Below are 20,293 nucleotides of genomic sequence, written 5' to 3'. Positions count from 1 at the left end.
GGATCCAGGACCAAAGGTGGTTGGTTCGAATCCCGGTGTCCATATGGTACCCCGTGCCTGCCAGGAGCTATTTCTGAGCAGACAGCCAGGAGTAACCCCAGAGCAACGCTGGGTGTGGCTTAAAAAACAAAACAAAACAAGGTCATTAGGATGAGTCCTAAGCCAACATGACTGATCTCTCAACCCCAAGGGGAAATATGGACTTAGAGCCACAGAGTTAAGAAGGAGAAGGTACAAAATCAGAGAGATGCTAATACACTCCAGAAAGAAAACCAATCCTTCCGGCTCAGTGCTCAGAAGGAAGGCTAAAGGCCAACTGACACCTTCATCTTAGACGTCTGGCTTCTAGAACTGTAGGACAATGAACTCCTGTTGTTTCAGACATCTAATGTGTGGTCATTTGTTATGGCTACTAAACTGACTAATAAAAGCTGTCTTAGGTTCTTGGAACACATTTTGCCCTTTGACCATGGGTCCAGGGCTGGCTGGGAAAGGCCTCCTGTGGCTAGTCCTGTGCCTGCCTAATCAGCCATTGGTTATTGATTTTCCTCACCTACCTTCATATATTACTCCAGTTATTCTCCTGAAGGTGCCCCATGTTTTCTGAGACTTCAAGCTTCCTATATAATTTCCTAATAAACATCACAATGCTATTGCCAACACAAGATAAAGTTCTGTTGGAATTCCCCAAGTATGCAGATATGTAGAGGAAATTTTCTATCATACGAAAAAGAGTATCGATCTATTTGTACTTCTGTTGTTCACTTTCATCCCTCAGGCACAGGAAGTGCTATTTTGACTCAGGTCACAAAGGGATAAAATGGGGTCAGAGAAACAATATAGCAAGCAGGGCACCTGCTTTTCATGCAGTCAAGCAGGGTTTGATCCTTGCACCCTTTATAGTTCCCGGATCTCTGCCAAAAGTGATCCTTGAGCAGTCAGAAGTAAGCCCTGAGCATAGTTGCGTGTGGCCCCAAAATAAAACAAATAAAGAAAAGTGGATAAAATAAAAGAGTTCGTGATCATTTAGGTGGGAGATGTTGGAACTGATGCAAGATATCTTCTAAACATCAGGAAGTCAGATTTTCAAGGAAGGGTCAGCAAGAAATTCCAGGCAGCCTTACAAAGTAAATTTAGACCAAGCAAAAAAGGATCTTTTCAGAAACCAAAATTCTTTTTTTTTTTTTTTTTGGTTTTTGGGCCACACCCAGCGATGCTCAGGGGTTACTCCTGGCTGTCTGCTCAGAAATAGCTCCTGACAGGCAAGGGGGACCATATGGGACACCGGGATTCGAACCAACCACCTTTGGTCCTGGACCGGCTGCTTGCAAGGCAAACGCCGCTGTGCTATCTTTCCGGGAGAAACCAAAATTCTGATGCTACCTCTGGGCAGCAATATATACCGTAGCTCATGTGCTCTGAATAATTTCACTTTTCAACTTGCAGAGAATAAAGAGTGGCTGGGGAGAAACATGTAGGTAACTAAGAACGAATACCAAAAAATGGCTAGTGTTTTTCAGAAGTTTCTGGAGGGTTAAAGTCCAGAAGAGGTCAAGCTCTGGGATATTGGGCATAAAGGAATGTTGTTTTTAAGTTACATTTAAAATGAGAAACCAGGGCCCGGAGTGATAGCACAGCGGTGTTTGCCTTGCATGTAGCCGATCCAGGACCAAAGGTGGTTGGTTCGAATCCCGGTGTCCCATATGGTCCGCCGTGCCTGCCAGGAGCTATTTCTGAGCAGACAGCCAGGAGTAACCCCTGAGCACCACCGGGTGTGGCCCAAAAACCAAAAAAATAAATAAATAAAAAATAAAATAAAATGAAATAAAATGAGAAACCAGAAGAAAATACAGGCTTTAGAATAAGGGCAAGAACTAAAATTAGCATACATGAAGAATTATAATGATGTTGGGAAAAATATGCTGAAAGAATGATGAAGAAAAGTATCATTTTTTTTAAGGAGGCATAGTCAATTCTGAGAACTCAATCCAGTGACCTGGACACTGACTGTGGAAAATATTCCCAAGTGAGTTATTAAACAGATGGCTTGTAAACTCTTAGAGAAGTAATAAAGTATTCAAAGTCAAAATAGGTGACAGACTTATGCCAAGTGAAACTATGTCCTATCACTGAATCTACTGAAACCATTTGCATTTTCCATAGTTCTCCTTAGGTAACTAAACTGTAAATCTTTTCTCTCTCTAATCCAGCCTTTCGTCATCACTTCAGGCAGCTGAAGATTAAGCTGCACTGAGGGATGCTCAGGGCCTCTGTACTGGAGGGATCTTAGGTGGTACAAAGAATTGAACTAGATCTGCAACATGCAAGGCAAATGCCTTGACCCCTTTGCTCTCTCTAGCCTCCATTTATTTTTTGAATAGATAAAATATTTGAGAACCAGCTCAGTGCTATAAGCTCTTCTTGTTGCTGAGGAAAATACAGTTTACTTTCTGGGGGGAAATGCATGTTATGGTGGAAAGTATGTTCCCAATTCTGGACCTTTTTCTCTGCCATCATCAGTGTTCTCCTATATTGTTTTGGGGTCACATTTGGCTGTACTCAGGACTTAGCCCTGGTTATGCTTAGGGAGCCATATGTGATATTAGGGATCAAACCTGTGTTGAGTGCATGCAAGGCAAGTGCCTCTTTAGCCCCTCTCCTGTAATTTGATTTTTATTTTTTGTTTTGGTGAAGCAAGGTGGTATTTACTGAATGAAACTTGCTTAGAAAGATGTGAGAAGAACTGGGGCTGGAGAGATAGCATGGAGGTAAAGCGTTTGCCTTTCATGCAAGAGGTCATTGGTTCGAATCCCAGCGTCCCATATGGTCCCCTGTGCCTGCCAGGAGCAATTTCTGAGCATGGAGCCAGGAGTAACCCCTGAGCACTGCCGGGTGTGACCCAAAAACCACAAAAAAAAAAAAAAAAAAAAAAAAAAAAAAAAAAAAAAAAAAAAAAAAGATGTGAGAAGAGAGAACTTGTGTTCAAGAGAGAACTCAATGGAGTTACATAAGTTTTATGGCTTTAGATTGCCTTGTGTGCTTTTAAGAAATATTATAATGTGTTACAATCTGGGGACTTGAGGGACAAAGTAATTGTACATTGATTCTGTTTTATTTATCTTAATGTTCTTTGGCTGAAAGTTCAAATTTAAGATATCAGCAAGGGGACTTCTGAGAATTATGTTACGGATGATTGTCCTTCCACTGTAACTTTACCTTGTCCTCTTTCTTTGCATCTTTGTTCTCATAATTAAAAATAAAAGAATTTTTAAAAAAATTGAATAAAAGAGAGAACTCAAGGTTGTGGGGAGTGGAAAAAAAAAAAAAACCAAAAAAGCATAGAGATAAGCAAGTGTTTAAGGAGGAGGGTACAGGTTTGAGTAGCAAGCCTCTCCTCTATTTTTAAAACTCCAGGCAATTTTCCTGAGCTAGCTAGATTCCAGAGCACACTTCCACTGTCTGCTCCAAGACAGTGAGGTGGGAAGCAGGCGAGTTTTCCCTGATCAGTAGATGCGGGCATCTTTTGCAATGTGCCCAGAAATGCTATCATTCAGGTTTCATGCAAGATATCTAAATTTCAAATCTAGCAAACCTACCTTGCCAGTCTCACATTCTACTTCAACCCTTCAGTGGTTAACCATTGCCAGCCCTCGCCCAGACATTTCTAAGTCTGTGTCTTTTTTTGCTCAATCCATGTTGTCTCTCGGGAATGCCTAGAAACTCCTTCTCCACCTATGGAGATGTTCCACATTTCCCAAGACCCGGTTCAAAAACTACCTGCTCCCTGGCACGACTTAAGTCAATAACTTAGTTCAGCAAATCATGCCCAAGCCCTCACGGTTGACTTGTAATTTTTAGGCCACACCTGGGTGGTGCTTGGACTTATTCCTGGCTCTGTGCTCAGGGAGTTGCCAGGGAAAGAAACCCTGGCATCCACCTGCTGTACTACCACATCAACCTCTGTATTTAACTTTTCAGTAAATTAGTTACTTGTCTGTTTTGCTCACTAGGGTCTAACTTCTAGGGAAAGTATTTTTGCAGCGTCCTCCCTTGTCCAGCTGCAGTCCTGTAGAACTGGAGTGGGAAAGGAAGGTATGAGCTAAGAATGGCTGAATAAATGGTCAACAGAAGACTAATTCCTGACACATAAAAATTACATAAAATCCAAATTTCAGGGCCCATCAAGCTGTACTTTCTATACCTGCTTTTTGAGCTTTAGTGAGAGTCGACTGCTTTTTCAGCTTTAATGTTTATTTACTTTTGCAAAAACTACGTCCATTCTACTTCCCAAGGAGGAACGCTTGCATCACCTCAGGGTTTTGCATCACCTGAACAGCTGGTACACATCCAAGAACAGGCCAAGACACCCTCCAAGTCATACATTTCTTTTACACTGGTGATAATAACTATCATGCCTTTAAATGCTCATCAGTATCAAAGGAGGCAATAACTTGGAAAAGCAGAAAAACTTCCTATATACAAAAACCAACTAGGTTGGTTGACATAGTTGTCATAGTTGCAGTGAACTATGACCTATACCAGGGGTCTTCAAACTACGGCCCGCGGGCCACATGCAGCCCGCAGAGGAGTCTGATCCGGCCTGCCAGCAGTGAGCGCTGTTTGGTTGCCAAGATATCTGCCAGCATATACACTCAGTGTATATCCAAATATCAGGAACCATGCACTCAAAATGGTAACCATCTTTGGTAGCACTTATGCCTGTGAACAGACTTTTTCAAGAATGAAACATCTGAAATCTCCAACCAGATCAAGATTAACTGATGCCCACTTGCATCACTTGTTACGGCTGGCAGTGACAAATATGGAACCGGACATTGACCATCTCATTAGCCAAAAGCAGGCCCACAGTTCCCATTGAAGTACTGATGCGTGATCTGTTTATTTATAAATGGTTTTCATTTTATTTATATAAGATATGTGCAGTGTGAGTAGGAATTAGTAGCTCATATCGGCTGGCCCTCCAGCTCTCTAAGGGACCGTAATCCGGCCCCCACTTTAAAAAGTTTGAAGACCCCTGACCTATACTGTGCTAAAAGGACAAAGCATTGCACGCTTTTATTTCTCCTTCCTTTAGAGCTTGAGAATGGAAATGTTCAAGAGAAAAATGCAAGTGGAAGTTTCCACTTTTTATATTAAAGAGTGGATTGGGTCAGAGGTGCTAGCTAGTCAGTCATTTGCACAGCACCTGCTTCCTTTCCTTTCTCATTTGCAGAGGCCCCTCCTTCCCCCTCTTTCTTTCCCTCCACTTCCCCAGTGTCTAAAAGCCCTCCATAGAGAAGCTAAGGAACATGCCTCATCCATTTCACAGATGAGGAAACTAAGCCAGGTCTTAATTTGGCGGCCTAGCTGGGACTCTGCACACTGGGGTGAAGGGGTGGGCGGGAACCTTCCTATCGTTTCCTAAGGTGCAAACGGAACAAAGCCGGAGTCCCCAAACTTCCAAAGCGTGGCTGTCAAAATAAAAAAAAAATCCCTCGAGCTTGCAACAGCTTGGCATTCTGAGTCTTCCCTTTCCCGCTCTTCCTCACCTCCATTCTGCGCACCCCCCTCCTCCTCGGGAGCAGGTGGTAGGTTCCGGGATCGAATGCGCAGGCGCGGGCCGTGGAAAGGGGCGGGGCGAGCTTGGGGGTCTGGATTTGACGGCGAACGGCGGGAGCCGGAGTCGCCGCCGTCGCTGGAGTGCGCAGGCACTGGAGGCGAGGGGCGGAGCCCGGGAAAAGGGGCGGGGCGATCTCGGCCTGGCTTTTGAGAGTGAGCGGCGGGAGCCGGAGTCGCCGCCGTCGCTCGAGTGCGCAGGCGCACGCCGTGACTAGAGGGCGTGGCCCGGGCCGACGGGGCGAGTCCCTAGCCGAAAGGGGCGGGGCGAGCTGGTCTGAATTTGAGGGCGCAGGCGCGTGCTGTGGCGAGAGGGCGGGGCCCGGCTGAGTGGGCGGGGCGGGGCGAGCTGGGGCTTGATGTGCGCCGGCGCGCGCTCTGCCGAGGGGGCGCGTCCCTAGCCGAGTGGGCGGGGCGAGCTCGGGGACTGGCTCGGAGGGCGAACGGCGGGAGCGGGAGTCGCCGTGGCCTCCCGAGCGCGCAGGCGCGCGCCGTGCCGAGCGGGCGGGGCCTGGACAAAGAGGGCGTGTCCAGGCCGAGTGGGCGGGGCGAGCCGGGTGCGGATTTGAGGGCGAGCGGCGGGAGCCGCGGGAGTCGCCGCCGTTCGTCGTCGCTCGAGTGCGCAGGCGCCGGGGCGGTTACCGGTCTCCTCGCCTGCCTGCCTGCCTGCCATGGAGCGGAAAGGTGAGCGCCGGGCCGGGCGGGAGGCCCGGCCGCGAGGGGGGCGACGCGACGCGAGGCGACGCGACGCGACGCGACGCAACGGCCGGGGGCGGGGTGGGTGGTCTGCGCCGGGAGCCTCGCCCAGCCGCTCGGTGCCCCCCGGGCGTGCGGCGGCGCCCCCCACTCGCGAGGTGGCGACGCCCTGGCACGCCCGCGCCGGGGCCGCCGCCGCCCGGCCCGCCACGCGGCCGCCCTGGCCCCTGCCCCAGCCCCTGCCCTGGCCCGGCCTCGGCGGGGCGCCCGCGGCGATCGCGCCCCGGCCCCGGCTCGCCCGGAGCTCCCTCCTGCGCCTGGCCCCGCTGCTCGGCCTCCGCCGCCCCCGGCCCCGGCCCCGGCCCCGGCCCCAGCCCCAGCCCCAGCCCCAGCCCCGGGCCGCCGCCGCTCACCCGCCCCGGCCCCTCTCTCCGCCCGCAGTGCTCGCGCTCCAGGCCCGGAAGAAGAGGACCAAGGCCAAGAAGGACAAAGCCCAGAGGAAGTGAGTGAGTCTGGCGCCCCGAAAACCGACGCCCGCGGCACCCCCGGCGCCTCTGCGCTCGCCCTTTCGTTGCAGCTCATCATTCCGCCTTCATTTTCCTCCATTGCATCTTGGACGTCGTTCTGCACCTTTGCCCGGCGTTTGTTTTGGGGCGATGACTTCTCCCCCCTTGCGCCTCCACCCTGGCTTATTTCATTTCATTTCATTTTGCATCTTTGCAGGGCCTTTATTTATTTATATTTATTTATTTTAGGGGCTGGGAATCCCCCCCCCCTGCGCCTACACTCAAGCCTCTTGATTTAATGTGCATTTCTTTTTTTTGGTATTGCATCTTGGACCTATGTGGCCTTTGCCAGGGCTTTCTTTTTTGGGGGGGGGGTGAGGGGGAGGACGACACCCCCCTCCCTCCCTGGCACCTCCACTGTTCGCTTTTTTCTTCTTGTTTCATTTTTATTGCATCTTGGACGTGTGGCTTTCGGGGGGCATCCCCTCTCCCCGTGCCTCCACTCTCTGTTTTCTATTTTATTTTATTTTATTTTTTGCATCTTTGCCTGGGCTTTTTTTGGGGGGGACCCCCCTCCCCTTTCCTATGCCGGCTGCAAGCCACATGGCATGGCCTCGCCGTGGCCCCGCTGCTGCAAAGTGCAAGACGGGAGGCCTCGGTGGTGGTGGTGGTGGTGGTGGTGGTGGTGGTGGTGGTGGTAGTGATTGTTGGCCCTGAGCCTCAGGGCTGGCTGGGTTGGGGGTGTCGGGTGAAGGGGCAAAGAAGACATTCACCACCCCCACTTTGCAGATGCACCCCGAGTGTGGTGCGAGTGTGGTGCATCGCTTCTCTCTATCTCCCCCCAGTTTGGGTTGGGGCCTCCAGCCCAGCCCCAGCTTGTGGATTCTTATCTGTCTGCCTAGCTGAAGTCAGGTTCTCCCACCCGGCCCCCCAACCGCTTGGCTCCTGCACCCGTCCCTTTGGGGTTTTCCTGAATGCATTTTGCCCGGGTTTCCTCCATGAGGTTCTGGGCCTTGGTTCCAAGATTTGGGGACTCGCCGCACCTGCATTGCGCCTCTGTGCTGCTGCTGCTGCTGCTGCAGCTGCTGCGGGGCGCGGGGGTGTGGAGCTGCATTTGCTTCTCGCATCTTCTTTGGAGCGTGCACATGGCTTCCAGGAGCGGGCACCCGGGCATCGTCGAGGTGCTGGGGAAGCTGGGCCTGGTAAGGGGGTGGGGGGAACCTCGGGTTTGTTTAGTGGGTTGCACGCAGGATGCGCAGACTTTGCAATGGCTCTGTTTTGTGGCAGCCCTGCAAAGTTGGCTTATGATATGAACGCCTGTTCCAGAGAACTTTACTCTACCAGTTTTTTATTTTTATTATTTTTTGGTGGGATTCAGTTAAAAACGTTGAAAACAAATGCATTGTTTTTTTTTTAAAGCATATTTTCTCTTAAGCCGGTAAAACACCCTTTTAAAGACCTTTTTTTAAGTTCCTGTCTGCCAGATGGGGGTGTGTGTGTGTGTGAAGGGATTACATACTTCCTATGTGTCTTAGAACTAAGTTTTAATATCCAGTAACCAAGAAGACACTTAAATTTTAGGATGCCTGTCTGTGTGTTTGCCTCTTGATTATCCATGTGTGGATTATTAAAAAAAAACCAACACAACAGATTGTAGTTCCAGACCAGTTTAATGAGAACAGCAAGCTGCTGAACTGGTTCTAGTATTCTGTCGGTATTTAAGTGTTGTATGTATGCCTTAGTTTTGTTATTCCCTGTGGAGGGGTGTGAGTGAGTGAGTGTGTGTGTGTGTGTGTGTGTGTGTGTGTGTGTGTGTGTGTGTGTGTGTGTGTGTGTGTAAACATATTCTGTAGTCGGGAGGTGCTTGTTTTTTTTTTCCACCATTGTTGAGAAGTCATCCGCCCTGTGGAACTTAATCTGAACTCAATCTTCATATTAGCCTGAATCACCCTATAATTGGAGGTGAAACTATATGGGTGATCATATGTATGTATATATTTTATACTTTATTTAAAGTACATAAATACATACTTTATTTAATAGATGATCATTACTCAGTATTAGCTCCTAAGACCAAGTCTTTGTTCCTTTTTTCTTTTTGTTCTTTAGTCCACTACCACCACCATCATTCATTCCCAGCAGTGTGTGGAGGGCCCGAACCTGTGCCCCTCCTGCATGCAAAGCATATTTTGTGTGCATCCAGCCTTAGACTGATTATCTGGGCCTATGTTCTGTTTGCTAAAGCCTAGGAGTCTGCATTTTTGGATTACCTGCTACTTCTTCATTCATTAGAATGAGAATGAGCAGCTTACTTTGTACTGCACTTTGACTCCTGAAAATAAATGTGAATGAACTTCCCCCATTAGCTTTGTACCTTTGGGGGGGTGCATCATTTTTTATTTTCATCATTTTGGGTGTTTTGGTTTTGTTTTACTCTTTCCAGGGTTTTTTTATGATTATGTTTAAGCACCATGATTACAAAGATATTTGTTATTGGGTTTCAGTCATTAAAAGAACACCCCCTCCCCTTCACCACTGCAGCATTCCCACCACCAGTGCCCCCATCTCCCTCCTCCACCCCCTGCTTGTATGTGAGACACACATTCTACTTCTCTCACTTATTAACATTGTCATAATAGTTGTTCGTGTAGTTATTTCTCTAACTGCACTCACCATCTTTGTGATAGACTTTATATCATACATGGACCCCATCCTTCCAGCCCTTATCTCTGAATATTATTACAATACTGTCTTTTTATTTTTCGTACATCCCACAGATGAGTGGGACTATTCTGTGTCTATCTCCTCTCCCTCTGACTAATTTCACTCAGCATAATAGTTTCCATGTCCATCCATGGGGTCCTCAAACTTTTTTAAACAGGGGGCCAGTTCACTATCCCTCAGACCATTGGAGGGTCTGACTATAGTAAAAACAAAACTTATGGACGAATTCTTATGCACACTGCATAGATCTTATTTTGCAATGAAGAAACAAAACAGATACAAATACAATATGTGGCCTGTGGGCCATAGTTTGAGGACCACTGATAGGACTTTAGGTTTTTCTCGCTAATTTTGCTTTTCTTTGTTTCCCCATGTCTAACGTACTTGGGTACTATAGCAGAAGCCCACCTGACTTTGGACAACTTTACTCTCCTCCACCATTCCTGATAACTCCTGATAACTCCTTTCTAGAAGTGTCATTTTGTACAGTCAGGTTTACCAGTTAATAGTTAGAAGATCTGGATGAAGAAGATCTTTCAAAGTGAGTCATAAGAGGCTGTTTTTTTTTTTTTTTAAATCTCATTTGCTGCTGCTTAGTAGTTTGAACTTAGTAACTTACTTGAAGAAACTCAAATGTGTTGGAAATGCCAGTTGGGTCTTGAAAATTGATCGGATCAGGACCTGCTTGGGGGTTGAGGATGTGTCTCCTGGTGGACTGAGCAAACATTTGCATTGAGAAGTAGAACAGTAAATAGAGTCCATGAAATACTGAAGCGGATTTGCAGCCCCTTCAGGAGGAGGAAGGACATGCATGAACTAAATTCCCCTGTGCAGCTGTAGAACTAAGACAGTAACAGGGGCAGGCCCCTGAATCTGGGCTCGTACCTCCCAGCTCCACTTGGGCTCCTTTTCCTTTGGTTTCATTCCTTGTGCTCAAAGAGTAGACACTGAGGATTTTTAGATGTCTTAATTGGTTTCTTCTTTCAAGGTGCCCTGTGCTCATAGATTATTGACACTAACTAGTGGGGATGCTCTCTTAGATGGGTGTGGGGATTGGATTTAGCAAGAGGATGACTTGCCCTTGAAATTCCAACCCAGGGTGGTCCCGTACGAACATCCAGCAGCCCTGAGGACTAGCAGAGTTGTCTCTAAGCAGCTAGTCTTTTGGGTCTAAAGACCAATGTATGGTAGGAACTGAATTGACCCTGAGCTTGAGTATTTGGAGACGCCCTTTGATGGTTCAGTGGTAGCGTGTCTAGAAGAACACAGGACACTTGACTCTTGGAACATTTAATTTTCAGTTTGTGGATTAGTAGCTACTGCCTTTCAGGTTGTAGTCCATAAGTCTGTGTATAAGTTAACGTAGTTGGTGTTTATCGTGTCTCCGAACATTGATTCCAGGTGGACGGACTTTTCTATCTGGTAGAGTGAGCTGCTCTGAGGCTCTGTGCTTGACCGGGGAAAGAGTTGCCTAGAACTAGACAGGAGCATGAACATGCAAGACACGAGAGTCTTCTGTTCTTCCTCTGGCCTCGTGGCAGCTTTGACAGGTGGAGGGTCCACACCCATTGGTGCTCAGTGATCACTCCTGGAAGTGTTCGGGATAACCAATAAGGGGTGTCGGGATTTAAATCAGGTTACCCATGTGCAAAACACATGGCCCTACCCACTGTACTATTTTATTCCAGCCCTACATAACAGCCTTTTTACTTAGCTTATGACATTGGCCTAGACCAGTGGTCCTCAAACTATGGCCCTTGGGCCACATATTGTATTTGTATCTGTTTTGTTTCTTCATTGCAAAATAAGATCTATGCAGTGTGCATAAGAATTCGTTCCTAAGTTTTGTTTTTACTATAGTCAGACCCTCCAATGGTCTGAGGGACAGTGAACTGGCCCCCTGTTTAAAAAGTTCGAGGACCTCTGGCCTAGACTATTTTTTCCACTTTATTTATAGAGAACTTTTTAAAATGGCATTGAAAAAATTTAACACCAATATACTTTAGAAAATTTAGCACCAATGTACATGTTTAGAAACATGTCAGTTCATGTAATTCACGCTTACTTTTTTTAGATTTGCCCTTTAAAAAATAACTTTTATTATAACACCATGATTTTCTAAGTTGTTCAAAATACAGTTCTCTCAGGCATTCGGTCTTCTAACAGCAATCCCACCACCAGCGTGACCTTCCCTCACCTTGGTCCCAGTTTCCCAACCCCCAGCTCCTGCTCTCTCAGCAGACGCAAATTTATTTCATATTGCTAGATTTTCCTCTTTATTGTATGAGAATATAAGTGGGCTGATGACTCAGCTGTAGAACGCATGCTTTGTGTGAGATCCAGGTTTTGATCCCTGGCATTGCAAAAAAAAAAAAAAAGCCAAGCCAGAGAGACAGTACAGCAAGTAGGGAAAGTGCCTTGCACATAGCAAACCCTGATTCCATCCTAGCACCCCATATGGTTTCCCCCAATATCACCAGTTGTAATCCAAAGCCCATATCCTCCAAAAAATCTGACATACATTAGGTGGATTTGTATTATAGTTTTGATTCTAATAATACATTTTCTTTTTATGTTGTGGGTTTGGTTTGGTTTGGTTTGGTTTTTGGGCCACACCCAGCAGCACTCAGGGGTTACTCCTGGCTCTATGCTCAGAAATCTGTCCTGGCAGGCTTGGGGAACCATATGGGATGCTGGGATTGGCAAACGTCCTTCAGCTGTGCTATCTCTCCGGCCCCTCTGATGGGTATTTTGTGGGGCTTTTGTTGTTGTTTTGGCCTCCCAAGCATTGCTCAAAGGCCCTGGGGCCACTACTGGCTGTAACTCAACCAGCTTGGGCAGGTAACCTCTGGGCCTTGTCCTGAGATGCTCTGGGAGTCACCCTAGGTCATGTGCATACAATGAAAGATGGGATCATCATGTTTATATTTGTTTATTTTTTTTCTTCAGTGAACTTTTTTTTTTAGCCTTAATGAATCCGCTTCACTGTGGTAGTTCTACTGTCCAGTGTTTCAGCTTCTCACAATTCACAGCTGAAGTAAATGATCTTTTCTTTTCTTTTTTTTTTTTTTTTGGTGGTTTTTGGGTCACACCCGGCAGTGCTCAGGGGTTATTCCTGGCTCCAGGCTCAGAAATTGCTCCTGGCAGGCACAGGGGACCATATGGGGCGCCGGGATTCGAACCGATGACCTCCTGCATGAAAGGCAAATGCCTTACCTCCATGCTATCTCTCCGGCCCCTGATCTTTTCTTTTGAATAATAAACATTGCTCACATCGGCAGTTATTAACTTAGGATAAATTCTTAGAAATTGTGTCACTGGAGCACCTGCCACACACGTGTGAGAGGCCCTGGGTCAATCCTCAGAACCCAAAGAAAAAGATGATACAGTACTCCCTGACCTGTATTTGAAGTCAGCAGTAGTTTCTCAAGAGTTAACCAGTTGACTCCTATTCATTAAACAGGTGGTGGAACACCTAGTCCCAAGCACTAGTAGCTTCCACCCTCAAGTAGCATCAGTAAATGAAAAACAGCCCTGCCCTTAGGAACTTTATTTCCATGGGGGAAGAGGACATGACATGATATGTGAAGTGACATGGTCAAAAAATTAGAGGGGCATACTATAGGGAGAAAAGGAAGTGGAGGGCATTTTGAAATAGCACGACCCTTGTCATGGGGAGCAGGTGATCCTGAAGGAGGTACTGGACTGCTCAGTCAGGCGAGTATCAGGAATAGGACTGTCCCCAAATCTGGATCTTCCCTTAGCAGGGAGACAGATGATCTGGCCAGTATTTTCTGCGGTCTGCAAGAAATCTTTTTTTGGTTTTGTTTTGGGGCCACACATAGTGGTGTTCAAGTGTTACTCCTGGCGATAACCAATCCTACTCAGAGGACCATTTGGGATGTGGGGGTGGAGAGATTGAGCCTGGGTCAGCTGCATGCAAATCAAATGCCCTACCCACTATGTACTATTGTTACAGTCCCTGAAATCTTGTTAAAAGTTCTCTCTCCCTAGCACAGCGGTGCTTGCCTTGCAAGCAGCCGATCCAGAACCTAAGGTGGTTGGTTCGAATCCCTGTGTCCCATATGGTCCCCCGTGCCTGCCAGGAGCTATTTCTGAGCAGACAGCCAGAAGTAACCCCTGAGCACCGCCGGGTGTGACCCAAAAACCAAAAAAAAAAAAGTTTTCTCTCCCTCCCTCCTTCTCCCCCTCCCTGTGGGGTTGCCTGCAGGGCCTGCATGTGGTTTTGGTGCCACACTTGTTTTGTGCTCCCTTACCTTGCTGTGGGCCCCAAGAGGTCAGTGCCAGGGGCCTGGGACAGCAGGATCCATCCACGCTCAGCACCCAGAGGTGGCAGTCAAGAATGGGCTCAACCTCACACTTACAAGTCAATTGGACCATGGTTTGTTTTATTTTTTGAGGCATACCTTGCCATGCTTAGGAATTAGTTTACTCTTGGCTCTGTGCTCAGAAATTATTCCTGGTGTGCTCAGGGAACCATATGGGATGCAGGGATTGAACCTGGTCAGCTGCGTGCAAGGTGTCCTTGCACGCCCTACCTGCTGTGCTATCGCTCTGGTCCCAAAGAGTTTTACTTTTTAAAATGTGAGCAACTTGTCTTTTTATTTTTTATCATTTTAAAGAAATCCGGGTCTTTTGGGAAACCCGGGTCTGTCCCAGCTTGGCCAAATGCAAGGCAAACGCCCTACCTCTGTGCTATCGTTCCAACCCCTGCCCTATATACTTTCAATTTGATTGTGTAAGACATGGAATCTTTAAAAAAAAAACCTTGTGGAAAGAATCTCTCATACTCCCTCGCTCCCTCCTTCCCCAATATTTAGGGAAATGAAAGGCTCTGTCAGGTGTAAGGCAAGTGCCTTAACTTAACACCTATGCATCGCTCTGGCCCCAGCCTTAAGTTTTTTTTTTGTTTTTTGGTTTTTTTTTTTTTTGGTTTTTGGGCCACACCCGGCGGTGCTCAGGGGTTACTCCTGGCTGTCTGCTCAGAAATAGTTCCTGGCAGACACGGGGACCATATGGGACACCGGGATTTGAACCAACCACCTTTGGTCCTGGATTGGCTGTTTGCAAGGCAAACACCGCTGTGCTATCTCTCCGGGCCCATCTTAAGATATTTTTAACATAAATTCTTAGAAGCAAATATCCAATCACTGTTCAGATTTACCTGCCAATTAAAAAAGCTTTGTTTTTCACAAACACATTTCTTTTTTTGGGGGGGGGCACACCTGACACCTGGCGGTGCTCAGGAATTACTCCTGCCTATCTGCTCAGAAACAGCTCCTGGCAGGCATAGTGGACTATATAGGACGTCAGGATTCAAACCAACCACCTTTGGTTCTGGGTCGGCTGCTTGCAAGGCAAAAGCCGCTGTGCTATCTCTCCGGTCCCACAAACACATTTCTAACCAGGGTACTTAAGTAACGATATTATTTTTAGAAAAGGAAAATAATTGTTTTCACTAGACATTTATATATTTCTGTCAGGAAGCACCTATAGGTCTTGTAGGGTTTTAATGCTCAGTGATAAATTGCTTAGCTCTCTCTTTCTTTTAAGGTTACAAAATTGTATTATTCTGTTTCTTAACTTATTCCCTGTAATACTTCTATAATAAGAAACTTCCTCTCTTTGGTTACCCAGAGCAACCGTTCATATATATAGGAGACAGAATTAAATGCTTGAAATTTTCCAGTTTTCAAAATAATGAGTTGGGAGTCCTTGCGTTTTCCAAAATGACAAAAAAAAAAATGATAGATTCAGAATTACAGACGTCTGTGGTTCAGTCCATCATAGTTGGGATGGTTGATCGTTTTATGGCTGAATAATTTGCTTATCACACAGTTCAACCATTTAATACATGGAGTTGGGTTGAGTTATGTAACCCTAAAATCCTATGTTTAAAACATTTCTGTTGCCCTAGAAAGTCTGACACCATTGGTCATTCCCACTTGTTACTTTCCCAGCAGATCCAGCCCTTGGCAAATCCGCCTAGTCTATATGGATTGACCAGAATGTTCTGGGCGTATCATATGAATGGGATCATATTTATAGTATGTGGTCTTTGTGACTAGCTTCTTTAACATGCTTCCATGAAATCTTAGGGTTTGTTTTGTTTCTGATTTTCCCAGCTCTGGCCAGTTGGGAATTTCTCGACGGTCCCCGTCCATTTGACTCTGTCTGAGCCATCTTTGGTAGCTTTGTTGTTATCTAGTCGGACAGTTTGTTCAGATTTATCCTGGACCTTTTTTTCTGCCCAATACCAGGAAATAGCCCTTTCTTTAAGAGTCCTTTAGTGGGTTTGGTATTTAGCGATCACAATCTCTAAACACTTAAGTGCTTATTCCCTCTGGGTTAATCATTGTTCCAGACCGTCTTCTGTAATTTAGAATTAGGAAGGGTTGTTTTTTTTTTCTTTCCTTTTTAAAAAATTTCAAGTTGGAATAAGAGGGAGAGGGAGGGCGGAAACCACCACAAGTTTGAGTTATTCTTCAAAAATAATCGCCGCCCCACCCACCTGTAGCAGAGCAGGTTCTGGAGGGACTGCTGGTCAGGTTCCATTTCTTTTTTTCTTTTTTTTTGGGGGGGGGTCACACCTGGTGGTGCTCAGGGGTTACTCCTGGCTGCCTGCTCAGAAATTGCTCCTGGCAGGCACAGGGGACCATATGGAACACGGGGATTCGAACCAACCACCTCAGGTTCTGGATCGGCTGCTTGCAAGGCAAACGCCGCTGTGCTATCTCTCCAGGCCCTCAGGTTCCATTTCTGCACCCCTTATAGTCCCCCAGCACCACCAGGTGTGGCACAAAACCAGCCAAAGAAAGATAAAGACCAAGGGGCTTTTCTTAACCTTCTGTAATTTTTTATTTTTCCCATAAAATAAATACAGAATATCTTGACAGTGCCCACAACGCCCACCAAAAATACACAGCTACCAAGAAAGCTGATGATTTGCTAACTGTGGTCCTCAGGGTAGACTTCCCTTGCTTTAAGAGTAGAATAATTGATTTGGTATGTGCAACTTCTGCTGTGTGGTTTGTTGCTACCACCGGTTACTGGGTTTGCCTTGCTGCCCTTTTAGCTTTTATTTTACTGGCTGTTTTTGTCCTGTTTCCTTTTTGTCTCCTTTGTTTGCTATTTTCGGGACTCTTGCTGTGTACAGGGGGTCCTGCATCTGTGCTTCTGGGAATTGGGGATCAGCCCGCCAGTGCTGACAGGATTGAGGCGGTTTGGTGCTGGGGATAAGGGTTCATGGCCTCACTTCACAACCGCATCTCTGCGCCCACAATGTAAGCTTTTTTTTTTTTTTTTTTTTTTTGAAGATTCCAAACCTTGCAGGACTTGGACTCATGGCATAAAATGAATATTGTATGTAATTTATGATCGCGTTGATTCATTTTTAGAATGTGGCTTATAGGGCAGATGATTATGAATCAAAGGGAATAGTAATTATTAAAATGTGTGGAGTGGGTCTTTTTTACATCTAAAAAGAGACTTCTTACTGCCTGCAGATCCTCACGTTTTTTCCAGGAACCCCTGAGTGTCTAGTTTATTTCATTTTGTTTATTTTTGGTTTGGGGACCACACCCATCAATGCTGAGGATGATCTTCTGACTGTCCAGGGGTCACTCCCTGCAGGCTCTGGGGACCTTAAAGAGCACCAGGGGTCAAACCCAGGTCAGGTGCAAGCAAGTCTAGCATAGCACCCTCCCTGTTTTATCTTTCAGACTCTCTTGTTTTATTCTAAACTTTTTTAAAATGGGAATTTTTTTAGTGGTTAAAATGGGAATATTGGGTTTTAGCAGCGGAGTAGTTCGTAATCTTTGTCCTAGAATCTCCATTGCCCCAAGGTAAGGCACGGTTACCCTCTCAGCATTATCCATGGGTACGGTAGTGAAAAAGCCCTGAGTTGAATTCCCTGTTCTCCTTACTGGAAATTTAACATTGGGGATTTGGAAAATAGCCACAGATCAACTCTGAGGACTAGACTAGAATGTTTTCATTTACATTACAGAAAAATACTTTTTGTTTTTGTTTTTGGGTCACACCCGCAGGCACGGGATGGGGGGGGGGGACACACGACCATATGGGACACCGGGATTCGAACCAACCACCTTTGGTCCTGGATCGGCTGCTTGCAAGGCAAATGCCGCTGTGCTATCTCTCCGGGCCCCGGGTTGATCATTTTTCTTTACTAGTATTAAAATTGAAGTGGGGCACCAGAGAGCTGTGGGTTAGCTGACAGAACACAGGCCTGGCATGTGTGAGATTCTGGGTTTAGTCCCTGCTGGTTGTAGGCCACTTAGCCCCCCACCACCACCACATTGTGTTGCTTCAAAAATGTAATAGGGTAAAATAACTCCTGCTGGTGTTTTGAGGTGTGGCCCAAATTAGGCATCTGTATACATAAAAGAGCTGATTCTTTTGTATCAGCTCATTGGGGGCCAAGCTTGGCTCCAACACCAATGAGAGTAGATTTGACCAGTGTCTGTTGGCTTCCTCAAGTCCGAGTGGCAGGGATCTGGGAGTACAGTTGTGTGTGTCCAGGACACTACTGAGCAAGAGTGTTCTGTGACCTCACACTTCCTTCCTGGTGGTAGAGATATGTACCTCGGACTTTGCAGGGACATTTCTTACCCATGTGTCACCGATGGTGTGTGGCTTATCTTTCAGTATTCCATAACTATGTGTCTATCGAACCTTGTTAGTATTAATTGCCCAAAGATTCGGGACAGGTTATATTCACTTAATTTATATAGCATCTCCAAAAGCCTCCACTCAAAATTGTTTTAGTCTAGGCTTCCTTGAGTTGGGATTACTATTTAAATATACCTCAGAAGTTACATTTAGATACAATTAGATGTGTACCCGTATGTCAGTTTGCCTGTCGGGAGAAATCTACCTTAAAACAAGATGGTGGAGAAAATTTAAGTATTTATTGAGTCCTACCATGTGTGTAGATACTGGCAGTTAAAATTAGCGTCTTCCTCATTTGGTTAGAGGGTCTGGAGTTGGGATGTTGTATGAATAAAACCCTAACATATTAACAGTGCTGTCCATCGGGGCCAGAGAGATAGGACCATGGTCAGGCTAGCCTTGTATGCGTCTGACCTGGGCTCAATCCCTGCACTCTGTAAGGTCCCTTGAGCACTGCCAAGAATGACCCCTGGGCCACAAAATAAAACTGGAAAACTGGAAATCACTAATTGAAAAATTCCTCAAGGAAAAAATAACCTGCTGGGATTTTGCATAAGATTGAGATAAGCAATCTAGAAGTGATAGAGATGACTTGAAACACTGCCAGCTGATTCCTTCAAGGGCCCGAGGATTTCTTTTAAGGGCATTAATCCTGCCCATGCCTGTATGTCAGTGTTGCCCTGACAAGTGCCATAAAGTGGGTCCTGAAACAGTAGATATGAGTAGACCAATTAGGTTGTCTTCGGGGGCTCACCCTAACAATCTCATGGGAGCTTGATTCTCTATGAAGAGCTTATTCACTTCTGTTTCTAGAGATAAAGGCTCCAGCATACAGGAAGGGGAGTGGGTGTTTGACACAATTTAATCCAAACTAGGACTTCAGAAACTTTTTATACTCATGATACAAAGCATGAAACAAAAAGACTTAAGTTTGCAGCTGAATCGAGTTTGTAAGGTGCTTTTTCCAGTTGATTTCTACGTTGTCTTCGAAGTCCGCAAAATCTTCTCTGGGAACACATTTTCAAGTTAGTTATTCAGTTTGTCTTATTTTAAATAATTGCATCTTAAACTCTAGCATTTCCTGTCTTTTAAATCCAATGTCTTAAATATACTTAAAATTTATCATTTTACCTTACAGTAAGTTTTTCTCTAGTTCTAACAATATACATTGTATCTCCCTGAGACATTGAGCTGTTCTCTCCCAAATTAGGGTCTTTTGATGGGGGGGGCACCTCATACTAAAATATACACATGATAATAAAGATTTAGGAATTTTTTTTCTGCATTACTGTATTTTCAGTGACAAGAAATCTAAAAGCATCACATTGGTTCTTAAACTCTCGCCAACGAAGTCTACATAATACATAAACTCAATGCTAGGCTTTTAAAGCTCTTCATAATCTAGCTCAGTGTAACTGGTTGAGTGGATGGGGGTGTTGTAACATACTTCAGTTAAACATAGCTAAAGATAAAAGAAGAAATTTGTTTCCTAGGCCCTGAGATAAGTCATAAGCCTTTGTATCTACAAATGTGGGACTAAGGATATTGTGTCCCATCAACTGGCTGGAGCAAAAGGAACAGCAGCTAGGTCGCTGGCTGACCTTGTAGGCAGCTCACCCAGGTTCCATCTCCGGCATCCCTGAGAACCGTAGCATGTGACCTAAGAACAAAAAAAGGTGAACTGAAGGTGCATAACAAGGGAAAATCTATAAAATCAACACTAGAACACAGACCTAAGACAGAAAAATGGGTCTGACCTGTAGTGGAAAACCAGATCATGGCCTTAAAAGAGCTATTGTAAAAATATCTTTTAGCACAGTAGTTGCCTAATTTGATATTTTGTTAAAGATCACTGAGTTTTGTTCTTTTATGCTCTCTAACTTTTTTTTTTTTTACTTTTTGCGTTTTGGGTTCCTCCTGGCTCTATGCTCAGAAATCGCTCCTGGCAGGTTGGGGGGGGGGGATCATGGGATGCCGCGATTCGAACCAATGACCTTCTGCATGAAAGGCAAAACCTTATCTCCATGCTATCTCTCCAG

General features: G+C 45.8%; 1 protein-coding gene across 2 annotated transcripts in view; it reads left to right on the top strand.

Annotated features, from left to right (window-relative positions):
• The first annotated feature begins 6,285 nt into the window (after positions 1-6,285).
• Positions 6,286-20,293, top strand: part of SRPK1 (SRSF protein kinase 1) — a 52,928-nt gene continuing 38,920 nt past the window's right edge. For both annotated transcript variants that reach the window (XM_049765252.1, XM_049765253.1), the window contains exons 1-2: positions 6,286-6,300; positions 6,754-6,814. In XM_049765252.1, coding sequence (XP_049621209.1) covers positions 6,288-6,300; positions 6,754-6,814 — 74 coding nt within the window. In that variant the 5' untranslated portion in view covers positions 6,286-6,287. The remainder of the gene's footprint in view (positions 6,301-6,753; positions 6,815-20,293) is intronic.

This window comes from Suncus etruscus, chromosome 18 (genome assembly GCF_024139225.1).
Source record: "Suncus etruscus isolate mSunEtr1 chromosome 18, mSunEtr1.pri.cur, whole genome shotgun sequence".
Lineage (NCBI taxonomy): Eukaryota > Metazoa > Chordata > Mammalia > Eulipotyphla > Soricidae > Suncus > Suncus etruscus.
Note: the sequence above shows the minus strand (reverse complement) of the source record. Positions and strands in the feature narration are given on the sequence as shown.